The sequence below is a fragment of the Halichoeres trimaculatus genome, unplaced genomic scaffold, assembly GCF_033239565.1.
Source record: "Halichoeres trimaculatus isolate MK-OKI-2021-1 unplaced genomic scaffold, fHalTri1.1 fHalTri1_scaffold_8, whole genome shotgun sequence".
NCBI classification, from domain to species: domain Eukaryota; kingdom Metazoa; phylum Chordata; class Actinopteri; order Labriformes; family Labridae; genus Halichoeres; species Halichoeres trimaculatus.
The window spans coordinates 14060061-14074754 of NW_027437186.1; the positions used below are offsets into that span (position 1 = coordinate 14060061).

Genomic DNA, 14694 nt, shown 5'->3' on the forward strand with positions numbered 1-14694 from the left:
AAACAATGCCACAGCGAACGCGTGCTGTAATCAAAGCTAAAGATGGTCCAACGAAATGCTAGGTGCGTGACCTTTTTTTTGGCTGGGCAGTGTAACACATGACATTTATGTAACCTTTTACTGCCTCATCCACTCATCCAGAAATAATATCAAGATTTTATATTCAAACATGATACCTGAACTGTTTTTATAGTATACAGAAATCTGCCAGTGGGGTATGAAACATGGTTTGTCAAGTTCTTTGGCATGAGAATAATAACTTGGTGAATGAAACCACACAAGTACATTTTTGTTACTTCATTGGAGGAGCATTTTTACTCTTCAAAAGCATTTTGGTTTTCAGATTTGCCATTTTTACTGGACTTGTCACATGATTGGGCTCATGTGAGGTCTAGTAAAAAAAAGTTCTGATTAAAAAGACGTACAAACTTGTTTAGATTTTAGTTCTTGCAGTTTGCTGTTGAGCCCTTAAATACTGAAAAATACCTCAGTTCTTCTTTTCTCCATTTTTGATAAAAGCAGTCTTTTATCTGAGTGAGTAGATACGTGTCACAGTCTGAGCTTATAAGCTGATGGTAAATATAACTGAAATCACTGGAGTCATCACCATATAGGTAATTAGACAGTAATCAAGTGGTGATCATTATTTTCACCATCATGATGAGAAAAAACATTTCACTGAGAACTAATCATCATTGCAATAAAAAAAATTAAAACAACCAGAATCAAGCTTTTAACACAGCCAGCTGTTTAGTTAGACAGTCAGGTCTTTTTAGTGGTTAACTAAAGCAGTGCTGATTTATTCTGTTGCAGCTTTAACAGGTTGAATGCTGGAATAAATACAAAGCACAGTCTTAATCCTGATGTCACAATCTTTAATTTTGGATGATTAAAACACAGAACAACAAGTTCCAACATAAAAAGTATTCCAGTTTTTCACAGTATTGCATTTTGCACAGTGTTATACAGACTACAGAGTTTTTGAGTGAAGGCACAAAACTAGAGATTACTTCTGCAAATGAAAAATCCCTACAGACAAACATGACCCAACCCAAGGATATCAAAGTTGATGCAGAAACAGACATAAAAACAGTTTCCTCTACCCACTCACAGCGGGACAGGTAGAGCCAGACTCAAATTAACAGTAAGAGTACTTGTTCGATTATGTTTTCACCCACTTCTCAGACTTTTTCTCTCTATGACTCACAATTCTTGCACATTGTCCCCCAAAATGTTTCAAAACACAGTTATAATAAAAAGTTCCTCTCCAGTCTTTTCCAAACCTGCGCATGAAACCTGCTGATTGTCCAGTTTACAACACATCGCTCATATGAAGTCCAACAGCTCCAAGCCAAGTGCTCTGGGATGTGTTAGTGCAACTTTCCTTCATATACTGTACCATTAAAATAGACCTCACTCTGCTACAAAAGTACACATAGTAGTACAAGATAACAGTATTTTATAAGTACTTTTTTGCTACATATGAAGCATGCTGTCACAGTAACACAATAGCTACATATGTAGTAGTAGTAGTAGTAGTAGGGCTTCCTCATGCATCTTCCAGCATCTTTCCAATGACTGAGAGCCATAAACAAAATGATGAATGCAGTACGAGAGGCACTGCACACACTCCACCACAAACATGTTTCCCAAGATTTATGCTGCTGTTAAATAAAAACCCAACAACTCTACTTCATGTGATGCACCGCCTGGATTTTCTGTACCGTGCTCTCTGATGATAAATCTTATCCTGCTATTTTAACACTCTCGCGCATCACCCTGTGTGAACTGTAGAGGATGTAAACAAAGGCTGTTTCAGCTGTCAGTCTGTCTCAGGCCGCAGGGGGGAACAGACATCACTAATAACAACACAGAAATAATAATCAGTCTTCTTGTGAATACAGGCATGAGTGTTCATTTCATCCTGTTTCATAAGCAGTTAAAACACTTCATACAGGAGCTATGAGGAACATTTTACAGGCTGTAGGGACATCTAGTGGTGGTTTTGTACATTGCAACCATCTTATGGACACTTCTTTTTACAAGAAGGACCTGGGTCTTATGTTTGGTTTGCTAGGCTACTGCAGAAACATTGTGTTTAATTTTGGAATAGAACAGATAATAGGCTTCAAAACTCTGTATCAAGGTCTTTTTCTTCTTCTTCTCTGGTGTTTTCACTGCAGCTGGAGTTGCATTCCTGCTACCTTCTTCACTCATCCTCCTGTAATTCAGTCTTTTAATTCTCTTTAACAGTCCAGTCACAGCCAGAGAATTCATCACCTTCTCCCTCCCTTGTGCACCTTCTGTACACTTAAAAATGTGTATTGAGGTCACAGACTCTTTGACAGTGTAATATACAGTCTATGGTCTTAATTGACCATCATGAGTAACATGACAGATGTATTACCCGTTTCCCATTATCTTTTTGAAGATCGATTTTTTTATTGTTGGCCCTGATTATCTTTAAATGAAATTTCTTACCTTGACTTATCGGCATAAAAAAAGAGTGATGAGATTTTTTTTGGCTGTGAATTAGACAAGTACAGTTGTGAGTTTCTTGTTGGAGCAGGATTTTTAGCTAACAGCAGCATGAACTCTCAGGCTCTGATCAACACCGTCTACGTCCACAACGTGCTAAAATCATCCAAGTCATCAGGGTCAGTTCATGTGTGTTAAGAAGCAGTTCAGAGTATTTGATAAAAAGTTCAGGTTGATCTTCAGGGCTTATGTGAAGCCATGAGAAACAGTGCTGGCTAATGCTTTTTAGACTGTGAAGCAGAAGATGTAGTCCGTGTGGTGTAGTATCAGGTATTACTGAAACTGGTAAATACTGGTCATACATATGACAGAAAATACAGAACATTATTTGGCAACTTTCAAGAAATCTGGACTGAAAAGTGAGTGACAAAACTGCTGGTCAGGCCTTTGAAAAGGGTGTGTGCAGGTTTAACGCAAAAAGTTTTAACACATTTTTACTGACCTCATTGAGGAGTTTAAATGGGATCTCCATTAAGAACAAGAAGATAAAGAAAGTCATCATGGTGACCAATCAGAGGAGAAGCAGTGGACCAGGATATATATTCAGGAAACAGAAGTTTCTGTCGTTGCCCATATTTAAGACAAGGCCTTGAAGAATTTTCAGTCCTTTTAAGAACTTTGCAGAACCTGCAGACACCCTCTTCAAAACAAGAGATCTGTTGTGTTTGACCCCGATGAATGTTCTGCCAAGTTTAAGTTTTGTAATTCTACTACTTCCACCTGACGACACATTAGCTTTGTATACAAAATATCTATTAACACTGTCAACGAAACCTGAACCGACGACAGCAAAGATACATTTTACACCAAAAACTGTCTTTCACATTTACATTCGTATCATTGGATGAGTGCAAAAATGACGTGTAAACAGATCATACAAGTTGATGCAGAAGAAGGAATGACTCGGTTAAACAAGCTGTCATGAGCTGTTTAGTTTACTGCAAGTGAACTGTTTGCATTCACGGCACTGTAAGTCACTTTGGATGAAAGCGCTGATATACGACGTCATTCAGTAGTGATCGGAGAATCTCCACCCGTTTCTGTGTGAATGAGAGCCGGCTCAAGCCCGGGAGGTGAGGCCTTGAAGCACAGCATCTCTTCATTTTGAGCTATGCATTAACTCAGTGTACATTCGTTAGTTATGAGGGGTCCTATAAACATGGGCCAAACTCCACCTGCATGTACAAGGCTTCTTTTTGATTTGGAGGTGCAGCAGAGAGTAAATTCAGTTTGGGCTTTCTTTGTTTGTATCACAGAAAACTTAAATCTAAACTAGAGTTTATATTTAAATTTTATTAAAAACTGTCTCATTACACCTAATGTGAGCCACTCTCTCCTGATGAGAAAAATGTCATATTTTATTGAACTAAAACAGTAAAAAGAAATCTGCCATTGCCAGAAAAAAGTTTAGTCACCGTGGATTATATCAAGTCAAATGAGACGGTTGTCATTAAAACTAAGACATGGACATTTGCTTGGATTAAAAGTTTTGCAGTATATCTTATTGAAACGACAGCTCAATGTGCTTAATAGATCTAGTTTGCTAATGCTAAAGGGTTGAAAGACTGGAAGCAGAGAAAAGACAGTCCACTAATTAGCATATAAAGATGTATCATTTTGTGAATTATTCAAAACATTGATTGTATATAGAGTGGACAGCGTGGCTCGGCTGTTTCCCATCGTACGGTTATGAAGTCAAACCCCTGTCACAGGCGCCACCATTGGCAGCAGTTGTGCAGCCAGAGTCTGCGCAGTAGAGGCTTTGAGGGACTCAGAGAGAACCTGAGTGGAGCCAGGTGACAAAAACAATATATATATTTTTTTTTTTTCAAGAATCTTATCTCTTTTGGGCTCTCCCTCCTGACATATTTTACTATCCCCAATAAAAATACACAAGAACTGCAGCCGGCAATCATCCTTAAATGTGACATCAAGCCTTGTTTTTAATCTCTTGAAACTAATGAAAATGAAACTTTCAGACGGAAAGAGGACCTGAATACAAGGCAGCCAAATGATTTCTTCAAAGCACCACATCAATCAGACATGAGAAACATTTCTACATAATGTATTAATTTCTCAAAAAATGACCGTATCCCATCTGGAATGACTGGAGAGACAGATTTTTTGACCTATACTGCAGCCAGCCACCAGAGGGAGCATTTTTTGTGGCAACCTCACTTCGAGTCGAGCAAAAAAAAGGCGACTTCCATTTTTTCTTTTACTGTCTATGATTCAAATGTATCAGGTGCCTGCATGTGTAGATTCATGTCTTACAGTGGAAGTCTGTGCTCTTTAACCACCCATCTGACTTAAAGCTCCTGTGACGACCTTCCAGATGTTTGATGTTTTTATTTAAAATTGGGATGTTTAAAATCAAAAGCACTCAAATTTAACCAGCCTACCCCAATTATTTTGTTGAAACTGAACAATTTATAAAATCAAATATTAACTTTACTATTCTACTTTAGTGGTATTTAGCTCTAGAAGCTTTGCAGTTGTTAGAAATTAAATATCTATCCGGTCATAGTTAATTTAAAGACGTTTCTCTGAGCATCCAGTCTTTGTGTTAAGCTATGACAATAATAAAATCACATGTATAAAACTTGCAAGTTTATTCAATGGAAAATATTCAGTTTAGCATATCTGAGTTTACTCTCCTGCTTTAGAAGCAGATTGTTTAGGGATTGCTGAAAAAACATTAAATAAATAAATAATTAAATAAATTTCACAGTTACATATTTACAAGTCAGCATATCTTGATTTTTTTTTCTCTATATACAATTAAATCATCCGAAAAGTTTCAATGTAGTGAAACATGAAGCCTCTTCAAACAGAAGCCAAGGTAACATGCACAGTTTATTTGACCCACGCATGACGTCATCAAACTTCTATTTGTGCTGAAAAACCAAAATAAGAGCTACAAGGCCACACTACAGTACAATGTTTACAGCCACTTTATATACACCAATAATAATGAGGGCTTTTATGGCTATGGTCATATGACAATACAATTTATTGTGTAGGTTTTGACTTCTTTGATGCATAAACAAAGCCAAAATTGTTTTGAGAGCCAACAGGTCATGTCTGCTCTCTGATAGACAGGGGCATCCAAAAGGCCTCTGAGGGTGACTTACAGCAGTTGAAAAGAACTAAATAATTAAAAAAAAAAAAAAGCTCCACTTCAGCTATAAGCAGTTTTGAGACTTACATGGCTACTGCAGAGGTTGTTTGACCCTGTTAGAGGACGCCAAAGAGGAGGGAACCAAAAAAAATCTGAATTAAACATTTGATAATAATAAAACAATAATAAAACAATAAAGAAAAAAAGACAAAAAATATCTGACAGCTATTGAGTTTTGATGACAAAGTTTGCACCATGTTTTACTAGCTGACTGAGGATAAAAACTGCTCACACATGGTACATAATAGTTGTTCATATATTTTTTTTAAGAGGGGCATTACTCAGACACAGAAACTCGTGTTTAAAATAGCCTCCACCATTTGGAAGGCTGAACTGAGAGTGTTGCTATCACATTCAGCTAGTGCAGCTAGCAAGCTAATATGTTAAAACTGCAGGCTGGTGAAAACACATTTTCAGCTGAGCTCAAAACCTACAGTATTATAATTATGCTAAAGCTTATAGATAAGTAAAAAAGAAGTATCCTCAGCTGGTAGAAAATGTTAATACTCAAAAAGATAGCTTATAGGCTTATTCTATTCAATTAAACTCAATTGTTATACTTTGAAAATCAAACTTTTACTTGAAACAGTTAAAGGATGGCATTTTTCTCTCTTGTTTACAGTGATGCTGCTCCCTGCTGGTCATCAGTAAAACTGCGGCTCAAAGGAAATTCTGCACTTGTCTCCCTAAATTGCAACAGGAGGCTACATCCACTCCTCATTTACAGTCAATGGATAAAGCCTTAACAGGAACTCAAGGTTAGTATTGTAGGTATAATGCTTGTAAAAACGTTTGACTCTTAGCCTAACCACTGTAAAATCCAGCTCATATGCACGTTAATGACAAAGACAGGCAACGTTTGAGGGTCTGTGACAGGAAATAACTTCTCAGGGAGGGGCTGAATCAGTCTATGATAACTACTGAGATTATGAAATGCCTTGATCATCAAATTTTGGTGTTTAAAGCACAGACAGAAATCGGACAACTGAACTGCTTAGGATTGTTTTTGGAAGGAAACCAGACCAGGGTGTTCACGTTCAGCCAGAGGAGAGGACATGCTCTTAACTTCACTAGGACCTGTTAATTTCTTATCCTGCTGGAATCAGGCCAAAACATTAAAGATGTTTTCATTAAGTCCTCAACAGTACTTCAATATTAAATAAGATACAAAAGCCAAAGTTACACAAGAGAACCAAGAAGATGGATTATAACATGAATATCATTCAATACCCAAATATAATACTGTTATAAATATCGTGATTTGTGCTGTGTACACACTAGTTCAGTATAATAAACTGTGGAAAAGAACAAAACTTTGAGCACAGAGCAGGCAACAGAGATTCTTTACCATAAACTTTCATGAACTTAATATGTAATAATAATGTGACATGCTAAATCTATTATTGCACTCTGTTTGACCCTGTTATGCTGTTTTAGTAGCTCCTGTGTGTTAAATGTTTGACCTCATCCTACATCAAAATAAAAAACAAGGTTATATTTTTATGATGTAATTAGAGTTTACCCAGCCTAACACAATTTTAGTTATTTATGAGAGCGTTTTTGAATTATACTGTACATTATTATTTGCTTTTGTATAGATTTACAGTTTTATTCATAAAGAAAGTAACAGAAAGAAAAAAGAAGCAAAAGAAGCTTCATTATCAAATTATTAAGATGAAAATAAAACCCGCCTTTTATTTCGTTTCTAAGAATCACCAGAAGAGTAATGATTTTTAAGTCCTCCATGAACAATGTATGAACATCCTATAAAGTGCAAGGATTGCACTGAACTGTTTAATCTTTGCAGAGTATAACATCATTCAGTCGTACAAAATCATCTTGATTTAGCTAAAACAAATCTGCCTCTTCTTGACCAGGTTTAATTGTGTCACTTTCAAGCAATTAACTGCTCTGAAGAAAGTGATGATAATATGACTGGATGTTACTTTTCCACAGGTTAACACACTGAAATGATAAAAACTGTTGGCTGAAGTCTTACCCGCTCACACCCCCTCTCCTCTGGTGTTTCTCTACAGTTTTACGCCTCGTACCCTGCAGAGCGACGCCGCTGGTGGTTCCAGATATCGTCCCTGTGTTCGGGTCTGCAGAACAGCCTAGACGACTGGGCAAGTCGCTCCCTGTGCTCCCGCTCCCGGTCTCGTTCCCCACAGGGTTTGGAGAATTGAGAACGACCGCCAAACTGGGAGGAGTGGCTTCTGTTTTCATGGAGACCAGATGAGGACAGCTGGCCACCCGCTGACCTGGAAATGTAACAAGAGCAAGAACAAACAAATACAGAGTGAATTGAAATATAACCAATTTTTACAATCAATAGATCTCCGTGGCAGCTACTTTTCTCAAAATATCGACGAGAAGTGACACTTTAAAGTCACGCCACAATACCCCTGACAGGCCTCCAGAGGGCTGGAGCAAAAAAGCGAAATACCCTTTCTTTAAGGACATAAGAAGAGGTCATTAGCTCCCTGCTCAGTAACAAACAGCGCACAAAACCTGAGCTACAAGGCTGTTAGTATTATTCTAGAAAAAACACTGCATGGACAAATAAACAGCCAGGACTGAAAGCTGTTCAACAACTGGGTGTAAGAATTCTTATCCAGAGGTCAGTTCAAGACAGGAAAAGATTCAAGTATTTATAAGGACTCTTTCACCTTTACAACAAGGCCCAAAGCTTTAAATTCTTCTTCTATTTGGATGAGTTCAAGGGAAACACAAGCAATCAAGACACACAGGTGATAAACACAAACCCACAACACGCTTTCAGCAGCACACAGACAGGCAGGTAATCCTGCTCCTGTGACTGAGTGGAAGGACAAAGTGTTACACATTTAGGGATAAGTTACACATGATGGCGACAGGATAAACCAACAGGCAGGACAAGAGTTCTCATCAAATATTTAGCAGTCACTCAGTCATCCTCTGGCATCATTCAGAGGCACAGCAGACTGACACAGCAGTTTACCTGCTCTGTGAGGAGAGGGATACTGCTGAGCTGTAAGGCTTTCTACAGTCTGGGTAGAGATTGAAAAGAAACCAAAGTTTATTTTAAACTGGGTACTATTAATTATACATATTAAGGTATAAAGCACTAAAAGGTAGAAAGATTTGAAATAGCTCCGGCAAACAGCCATGGACTTTAACAGTTGGATGAGATCCTGTGTGGAAAATGTGCCAAAATGTGTACAGGACAAGGACTTGATTTAGTTAGTAAGTTAGTTTAGTTTGTGGAGAGATTTCTGGTTTTATAAAGTTGGAGCCTTTGTTTGTCCCCCCACATTCAATTTTATGTGTGTTAGCAAATAAGACAAATCAAGCATTAGAAGGACATCAAATAGCCAGACACCTGCATTCAGCTTAGCAGGCATACAAAAAAATCGTGATGCATTTTACACAGTTTATTGTGGAAAATTATCTACACTTTTATCATATACTATATAAGCTCATTTAACAATGAGGGTTTCCTCATCATTACAGAATATTATAAAGTTGAAAAAAAAACAACAGCATGTCCTCTGTTTGATTTACAGTCTTGCAAATCAAAACCAAATACCTGGGGACTCACCTGCTCTTAGTGATTCTGTGATGTCCATTATCAGTTGGCTGCTGGTACTATTGTAAATACAGAAAAGGTCAAAGGTCAGTGCTCATAGAAACAGCACTGTAATCAAATTTTTATTGCTTTTCTGTTTGTTCTGTTGCAACTAAGAGGGATTGAATACTCATGACTATCATCCTAATTAGTTTACAGAGCATAATTAAAATAAGACATATTAAAGCTATGGTGTACGATGTGGAAGCTTTGTACATCTTAATAACACTGTTTATAGGGCTGTCATGGTCCAATCTACACAATACAACGACCAAAAAGAACGTAAAAAGATCCATTCAGTATATACGTTGCAAAGCTGCATACTAGTTGACCAATCTGAACCGCGCATGGCATCCAATCCCCTGTATCCCACGCATCGCACCGTCATGCCCATGGTCCTACCTCGTCCTTCTTCACTACCCCTCTCACGCCGGCTAGCTGCTCAGCTACCGACGGGTCATGGAGCCAGAGAAGACCGAAACCAGGAAGCTGTTACTGTTACCCTCCACAGGGAAGGGAAGAAAATGAAAAAGTTTCAAGGATGAGGCTGAAGCAAGGAAGAATTATGAGCGATACAGGTGCCAACAGAGATTGAATATTGGAGAAATGTATGACTGGTGGAAAAAGCTGGAGAGAGATTTGGGACTGAAGACTGACGCCGAGACAGCTGAGTTTCAGTTGAACAGGTAATGACTTTGTTTACCACAGTGGGAGATGTCAGCTGAATTACTCTGGTTAGTCTGTGCCTATACTGGCTAATGACTGAACGCTGCTGGTCAGAACGGGTCGGCTCTGTCAATAGATTTTAGCATAAGTTAGCCACACATCTTTAGCATTGTAAACTGAGCTGGTGAAGACACGCAGAGAAAGGTAAAGCCTCACCCACAGTCGGCTCTGCTCTAATCAGCTGGCAGTGGCAACGCCAGACCTGCTTCGCTGGCTAATTCATGGTTTTGATCGTGAATTGAAAAAGCTACCACTGTGTGTTACAAGGAGGATGACTGTCTTGTTTGTTACATTTTCTGCTGGCCGGCTTCTTGCTTCTCGGAGGGGGCATGTTATTAGGAGATGAAGAAGGGCGATACGAGCTGGGGGGCGGGATCTTGGAACACGGAGTGGAGGGGTGAGTGAGGCTGAGTTTTTCAAATGTGTCTCATCTGCCAAACTGGGTTTCATATCGTAGACCATAGCTTTAAATGATGACAACTTCTCTTCAAGCACACTTCAACTTTGCAAATCACTCAGTAGAGATGGCTGGAATTGGCAAGTTGATGGAGTGCAGTAAGATATTTCCAGGCAGAATGATTAAGAAGAATAAAGTGGTAGAAGATGTAAATACACAATTGTACCCCTGATGTAAAGCACTTTTTGTACCTTGTAGTGGTTGCACTGTTGGGGGCTCCCATTGACCTGGTAATACTCTACCAGCCTCTCAGCCAGAGCAATACGCCTCAGCAAGTTCTCAATGAACTGCTGTATTCGAACTTTTCCACACGTCTCCTGCCGAGCTGCTGCTTCTAGAAACTTCTGGATGGTTATCACCTCCCTGGAACCCAAAAAGGCATTTAAGTGGAGCACCAAGCAGTATATTTCAGAGAAGCAGGGGGAACAGAAGACTGTGCAAGTATGAAAATATCCATAAATATATTTGATTTAATATGAAAAAACATTATTTATGTCCACATGGAAGCCATATGTGCTGTTTCCCTGAAGGTTCGGTTAAAACTTGAGCTGCAGCCAGTGACAAAGGTCCAATTAAGGTATTTTTACATAAGAGTCAGCCATAAGACAAGCTCCATGGCTCTGATAGAGATAAAGTTTCTCTCTAGACACAAGATAATCTTCCGATTTTGTCAAGAGTAACAGCAAAAGCTGTTTAAGTGATCAGTTTGTTAATATCAGACCTAAAGGGTTGGTCCATTCTCCTCTTTTTTTCTCTCTAGCCAGATTTTCTATTCCTAACGATTCCCCAGAGGTCCTCAAACTTTTTCCCTCTTTCTCCACTTAACCCCGCCATATGCTCAACTGTCCACACTTCCCTTGCCAGCTCGTGGTCTTCACTTCACTCACCAGCCTTTCTAAATTTACACCAAACAAATTCTTGTGCTGCACTCCCAGTTAGTAAATAGTCCTGTGTTTTGTAGCTGTGTGTATTTTTGTCTCTTAGGTTTTGAGGACAGTCTGAAGCTGCTTTGACTTACCAGGGAGCCTATTTTCTACTAACAAACCACATGTAGCCAAATCTGGTGCTTTTTACCTCTCCCGACGTTCCAACTCATTCTCTGAAGCGTTGAGCTGCTCCCTCAATGCAGCGATCACCATGACAGCCACATCCACCTGCCGGCTGAGTGACCTCTCCCTGTCAGCCACTTCCTGCCTCTCCTGGGCGAGGTGCTGTGAGTGAGCACGCTCACACAGAAGCTCCGTGTCAGTCTGGGCGAGCTCCGTGCTCACCTTGGCCAGGCGGCGCTGCATGGTGCTGTCAGCTGCCCGCAGGATGCTGGCCAGTCTCCGTTGAACTGCAGCTGAGGCTGCTGCTGTCTCCAAACCAGAGTAAGAGCTCTGCTCTGGAGGTAAGAGTTGAGGTGACAGGGGTTACTGTAACTGAAAGAACAGTTCTCTTCTCCAACAGTTGTGATTATTGTTTGCTGGAATAGGTGTCCCCTTGCACAATTTCAGGTCCAGCCAATCAGGGACAAGAATCATCATTTTCATCAGCACTATGTCTGTCTGTTACGCTTTTTAATAATTAAAAATTGAATGAATAAAAATGAATTAAACAGTCTACAGACAAAAAGCTTTGCTCCCAAAGAATGAGTTTCAAAGTAACTCTGAAAAACGTACCGACCAGGTCCAGATCCAACTCCAGGTCTGTTGGGGGCACCAGAGAGGCAGAGGGAGGGAACGGGAGGTGAAGGTGGTTCAGGTGGTGGCATCCCTCAGTCTTTTTGTCACACATTCTAACATCCTCCTCATTTCTACTGCCATCTCTATCCTCACCTTCATTATCCTCATCCTCCTCTTCTCCCACATCTTCATCTTCAGTACCCCCCTCCTCTTCATCGTCGTCCTCCTCTTCATCTGCCTGCGTCCCAACACCAACACTCTGTGTACGTCTCCTTGCAGAGCTGTAACAGTGGAGGTATCCACTGTCTCTGCTGTCACTGAGGGAGCGGGCATGAGGTGGTCTTCCTGTGCTCTGCTGCCCCCTGCGGGTTGGGAGGCTCATGTCGTACCAGGGTATCGCAGCCGTCAGTGGGTCGGGGAGCTTTCCAGTGATGCTAAATCCACTTGTGGTCACGTCTGGCGAGCGGTATGAGTGGCGGTATTCCAGGTGGGCACGGAGCGAGGCCAGGCTGCCAAAGCGCTCCTGCTCACCACAGCGGGGGCAGCGGAAGGGGAGGTCACAGGAAGTGATGGAGACAGCACCACAGGCCTGTCCATTCCTCTCCAAGAGGAAGGAACCGGAACCTCTGGAACACAGCTTCTGCTGCATCACTGTACACCTGGAAGAAGGAAGAAGAACATGGAAAACAGCTTTGCATAGACAATTGACTAGTTTGCCAAAAAGTAATCCTAAACTCTGAAAGTGACATTTCATCAATCATTACAAAATAATGATAACCACATTTATGAAAAAAATCTTTTAAATGTACCACTGGGTTTTAATTTGTGATTTCTTTTGTTTTGTTAGCATGAAAGTAGATGCTGGCTAAATTGTAAAAAAGTTTGAAATAAGTTGTAATATTCAACTCAGTTGCGTAAGAAAATGATGCATCATAATCTGCATGATTTAGCTGAAACATAAAACAAAAAATCAAATTCTTGTGAGTACAGAATTACCATAACTAATCAGTGACTCTACACTACACACACCATTGATTTGATTTAATTTAGTTTACAGCTACACTTACCACACTTGGGATTATGGTGGCTCCAATAGTGCTCTGACTGGTTAAAAATTTACCACACACATTTGAAAATTAGGTTTCAATTTACACTACTTGGCATGTTTTTAAGAGGCATTTATTATTTCTATGGAGCTTGGTGATATTTCAACCTTTGTAGGGTGAAAAATACCATCCATGTTGCAGTATGGCAAACACTGATTTGTGCTGTAAAAATCAACATACCCAATGAACCAACGTAAATAAAAGCTAAAAGGACAAATTAGATGACAGAAGGTGACCTAAACAGCTAACAGCGGCTTTATCCCTTTACCAAAGGAAACAGACTGCCCATATTTAATTCCTCTCCCCATGCATTTAATAAACTGCGTAACGATTTAAATTATCCTCTCAAAATCCTTTAGCATTACTGACCAGCTGTTGTTAGCTCTACCTGACTGGTGCTCTGCTCTGCACAGGCTAACGTTAGCTGGCTAACAGAGACACTCGCTCATTCATGATTAATCACGTAAACGTTAACATGCTGTTCTTACCGCGTGCAGGAAAACGCCAGGTTTTACCGGGACCCGTGAGCGTTACTGACCGTTACTGGCCCACGGTGTCATGTCGCAGATGGAGACAGACAGCAGCACGCATGATGTCATTCATTCAAGAGAGGCAGAGAGCATCACCGTAAAGTTCCGCAGGATTTGGCAAACCATATCCGATTAACCCTTTCAAAATAAAATCCATTAAGCTCTGAAGAACGATACTTCCTGTTAAGATTTGGATACCCGTTCGATACTTTTGGATTAAAAATAAAGGGAAATGTAACAGCAAAAGATTTTCTTTTACCTTGATTTCAGGTTTTTGAATGTGTTAACAAAAAAGACATAAACTCTCAACTAGAATTTAGATTTTCCAGTATAACCATAATGATCAACACAATCAATTTGGAATTGTTCATCAACATCACATTGTACCTAAAACCAGGTTTTGGAATCAGCACGTATTTTACCTCCAGTAAAAAAAATAAATAAATAACTTTGCTAATTTTATTCAATAAGCAGTGTATTGATGTTTTCTGACCCCATCTTTTTATGTTATATTTTAGGCTGATGCTACAATTCATTTTATTCACATGAACTCACAATAAGTACTGAGTAGTGCCAAGTTTAATTATTAATTAATTTATTGATGTATTATTATTATTATTATTATTATTATTATTATTATTATTATTATTATTATTATTATTATTATTATTATCATCATCATTATTGTTATTATTGTTATTTTGAAAATTTCAAAAAGGAAAAACTTAACTCAATCAAACATCATATGTTCAATTTTCTAAGACAGCACAAAGAAAGAGAAAATCTTCAAAATGCATGCTTTGTTAGACAGTGACGAACAAAGTTTTCAATGATTTCAAAACTTGTTGAACTGTGCTGTAATAAAATAACACCATGTTTTGTGCT

The 14694-nt window shown here is 39.3% G+C and overlaps 1 protein-coding gene across 2 annotated transcripts; it reads right to left on the reverse strand.

Moving 5' to 3' along the window:
• Nucleotides 1–864: 864 nt before the first annotated feature.
• On the reverse strand, nt 865–13904 carry znf365 (zinc finger protein 365). Of its 2 annotated transcripts, XM_074675807.1 has the most exons (7): nt 13768–13904; nt 12171–12832; nt 11584–11893; nt 10701–10872; nt 9300–9346; nt 8700–8748; nt 7902–7980 (listed from the first exon to the last, which is right to left on the reverse strand). In XM_074675807.1, exons 2-6 carry the CDS (start codon nt 12820–12822, stop codon nt 8742–8744), a joined length of 1188 nt encoding a protein of 395 aa, XP_074531908.1. In that variant the 5' UTR covers nt 12823–12832; nt 13768–13904; the 3' UTR covers nt 7902–7980; nt 8700–8741. The 2 variants fall into 2 exon arrangements, with proteins under 2 accessions (XP_074531907.1, XP_074531908.1); XM_074675806.1 differs by lacking the exon at nt 8700–8748 and having other exon boundaries at nt 865–7980.
• Between the last annotated feature and the right edge of the window lie 790 nt (nt 13905–14694).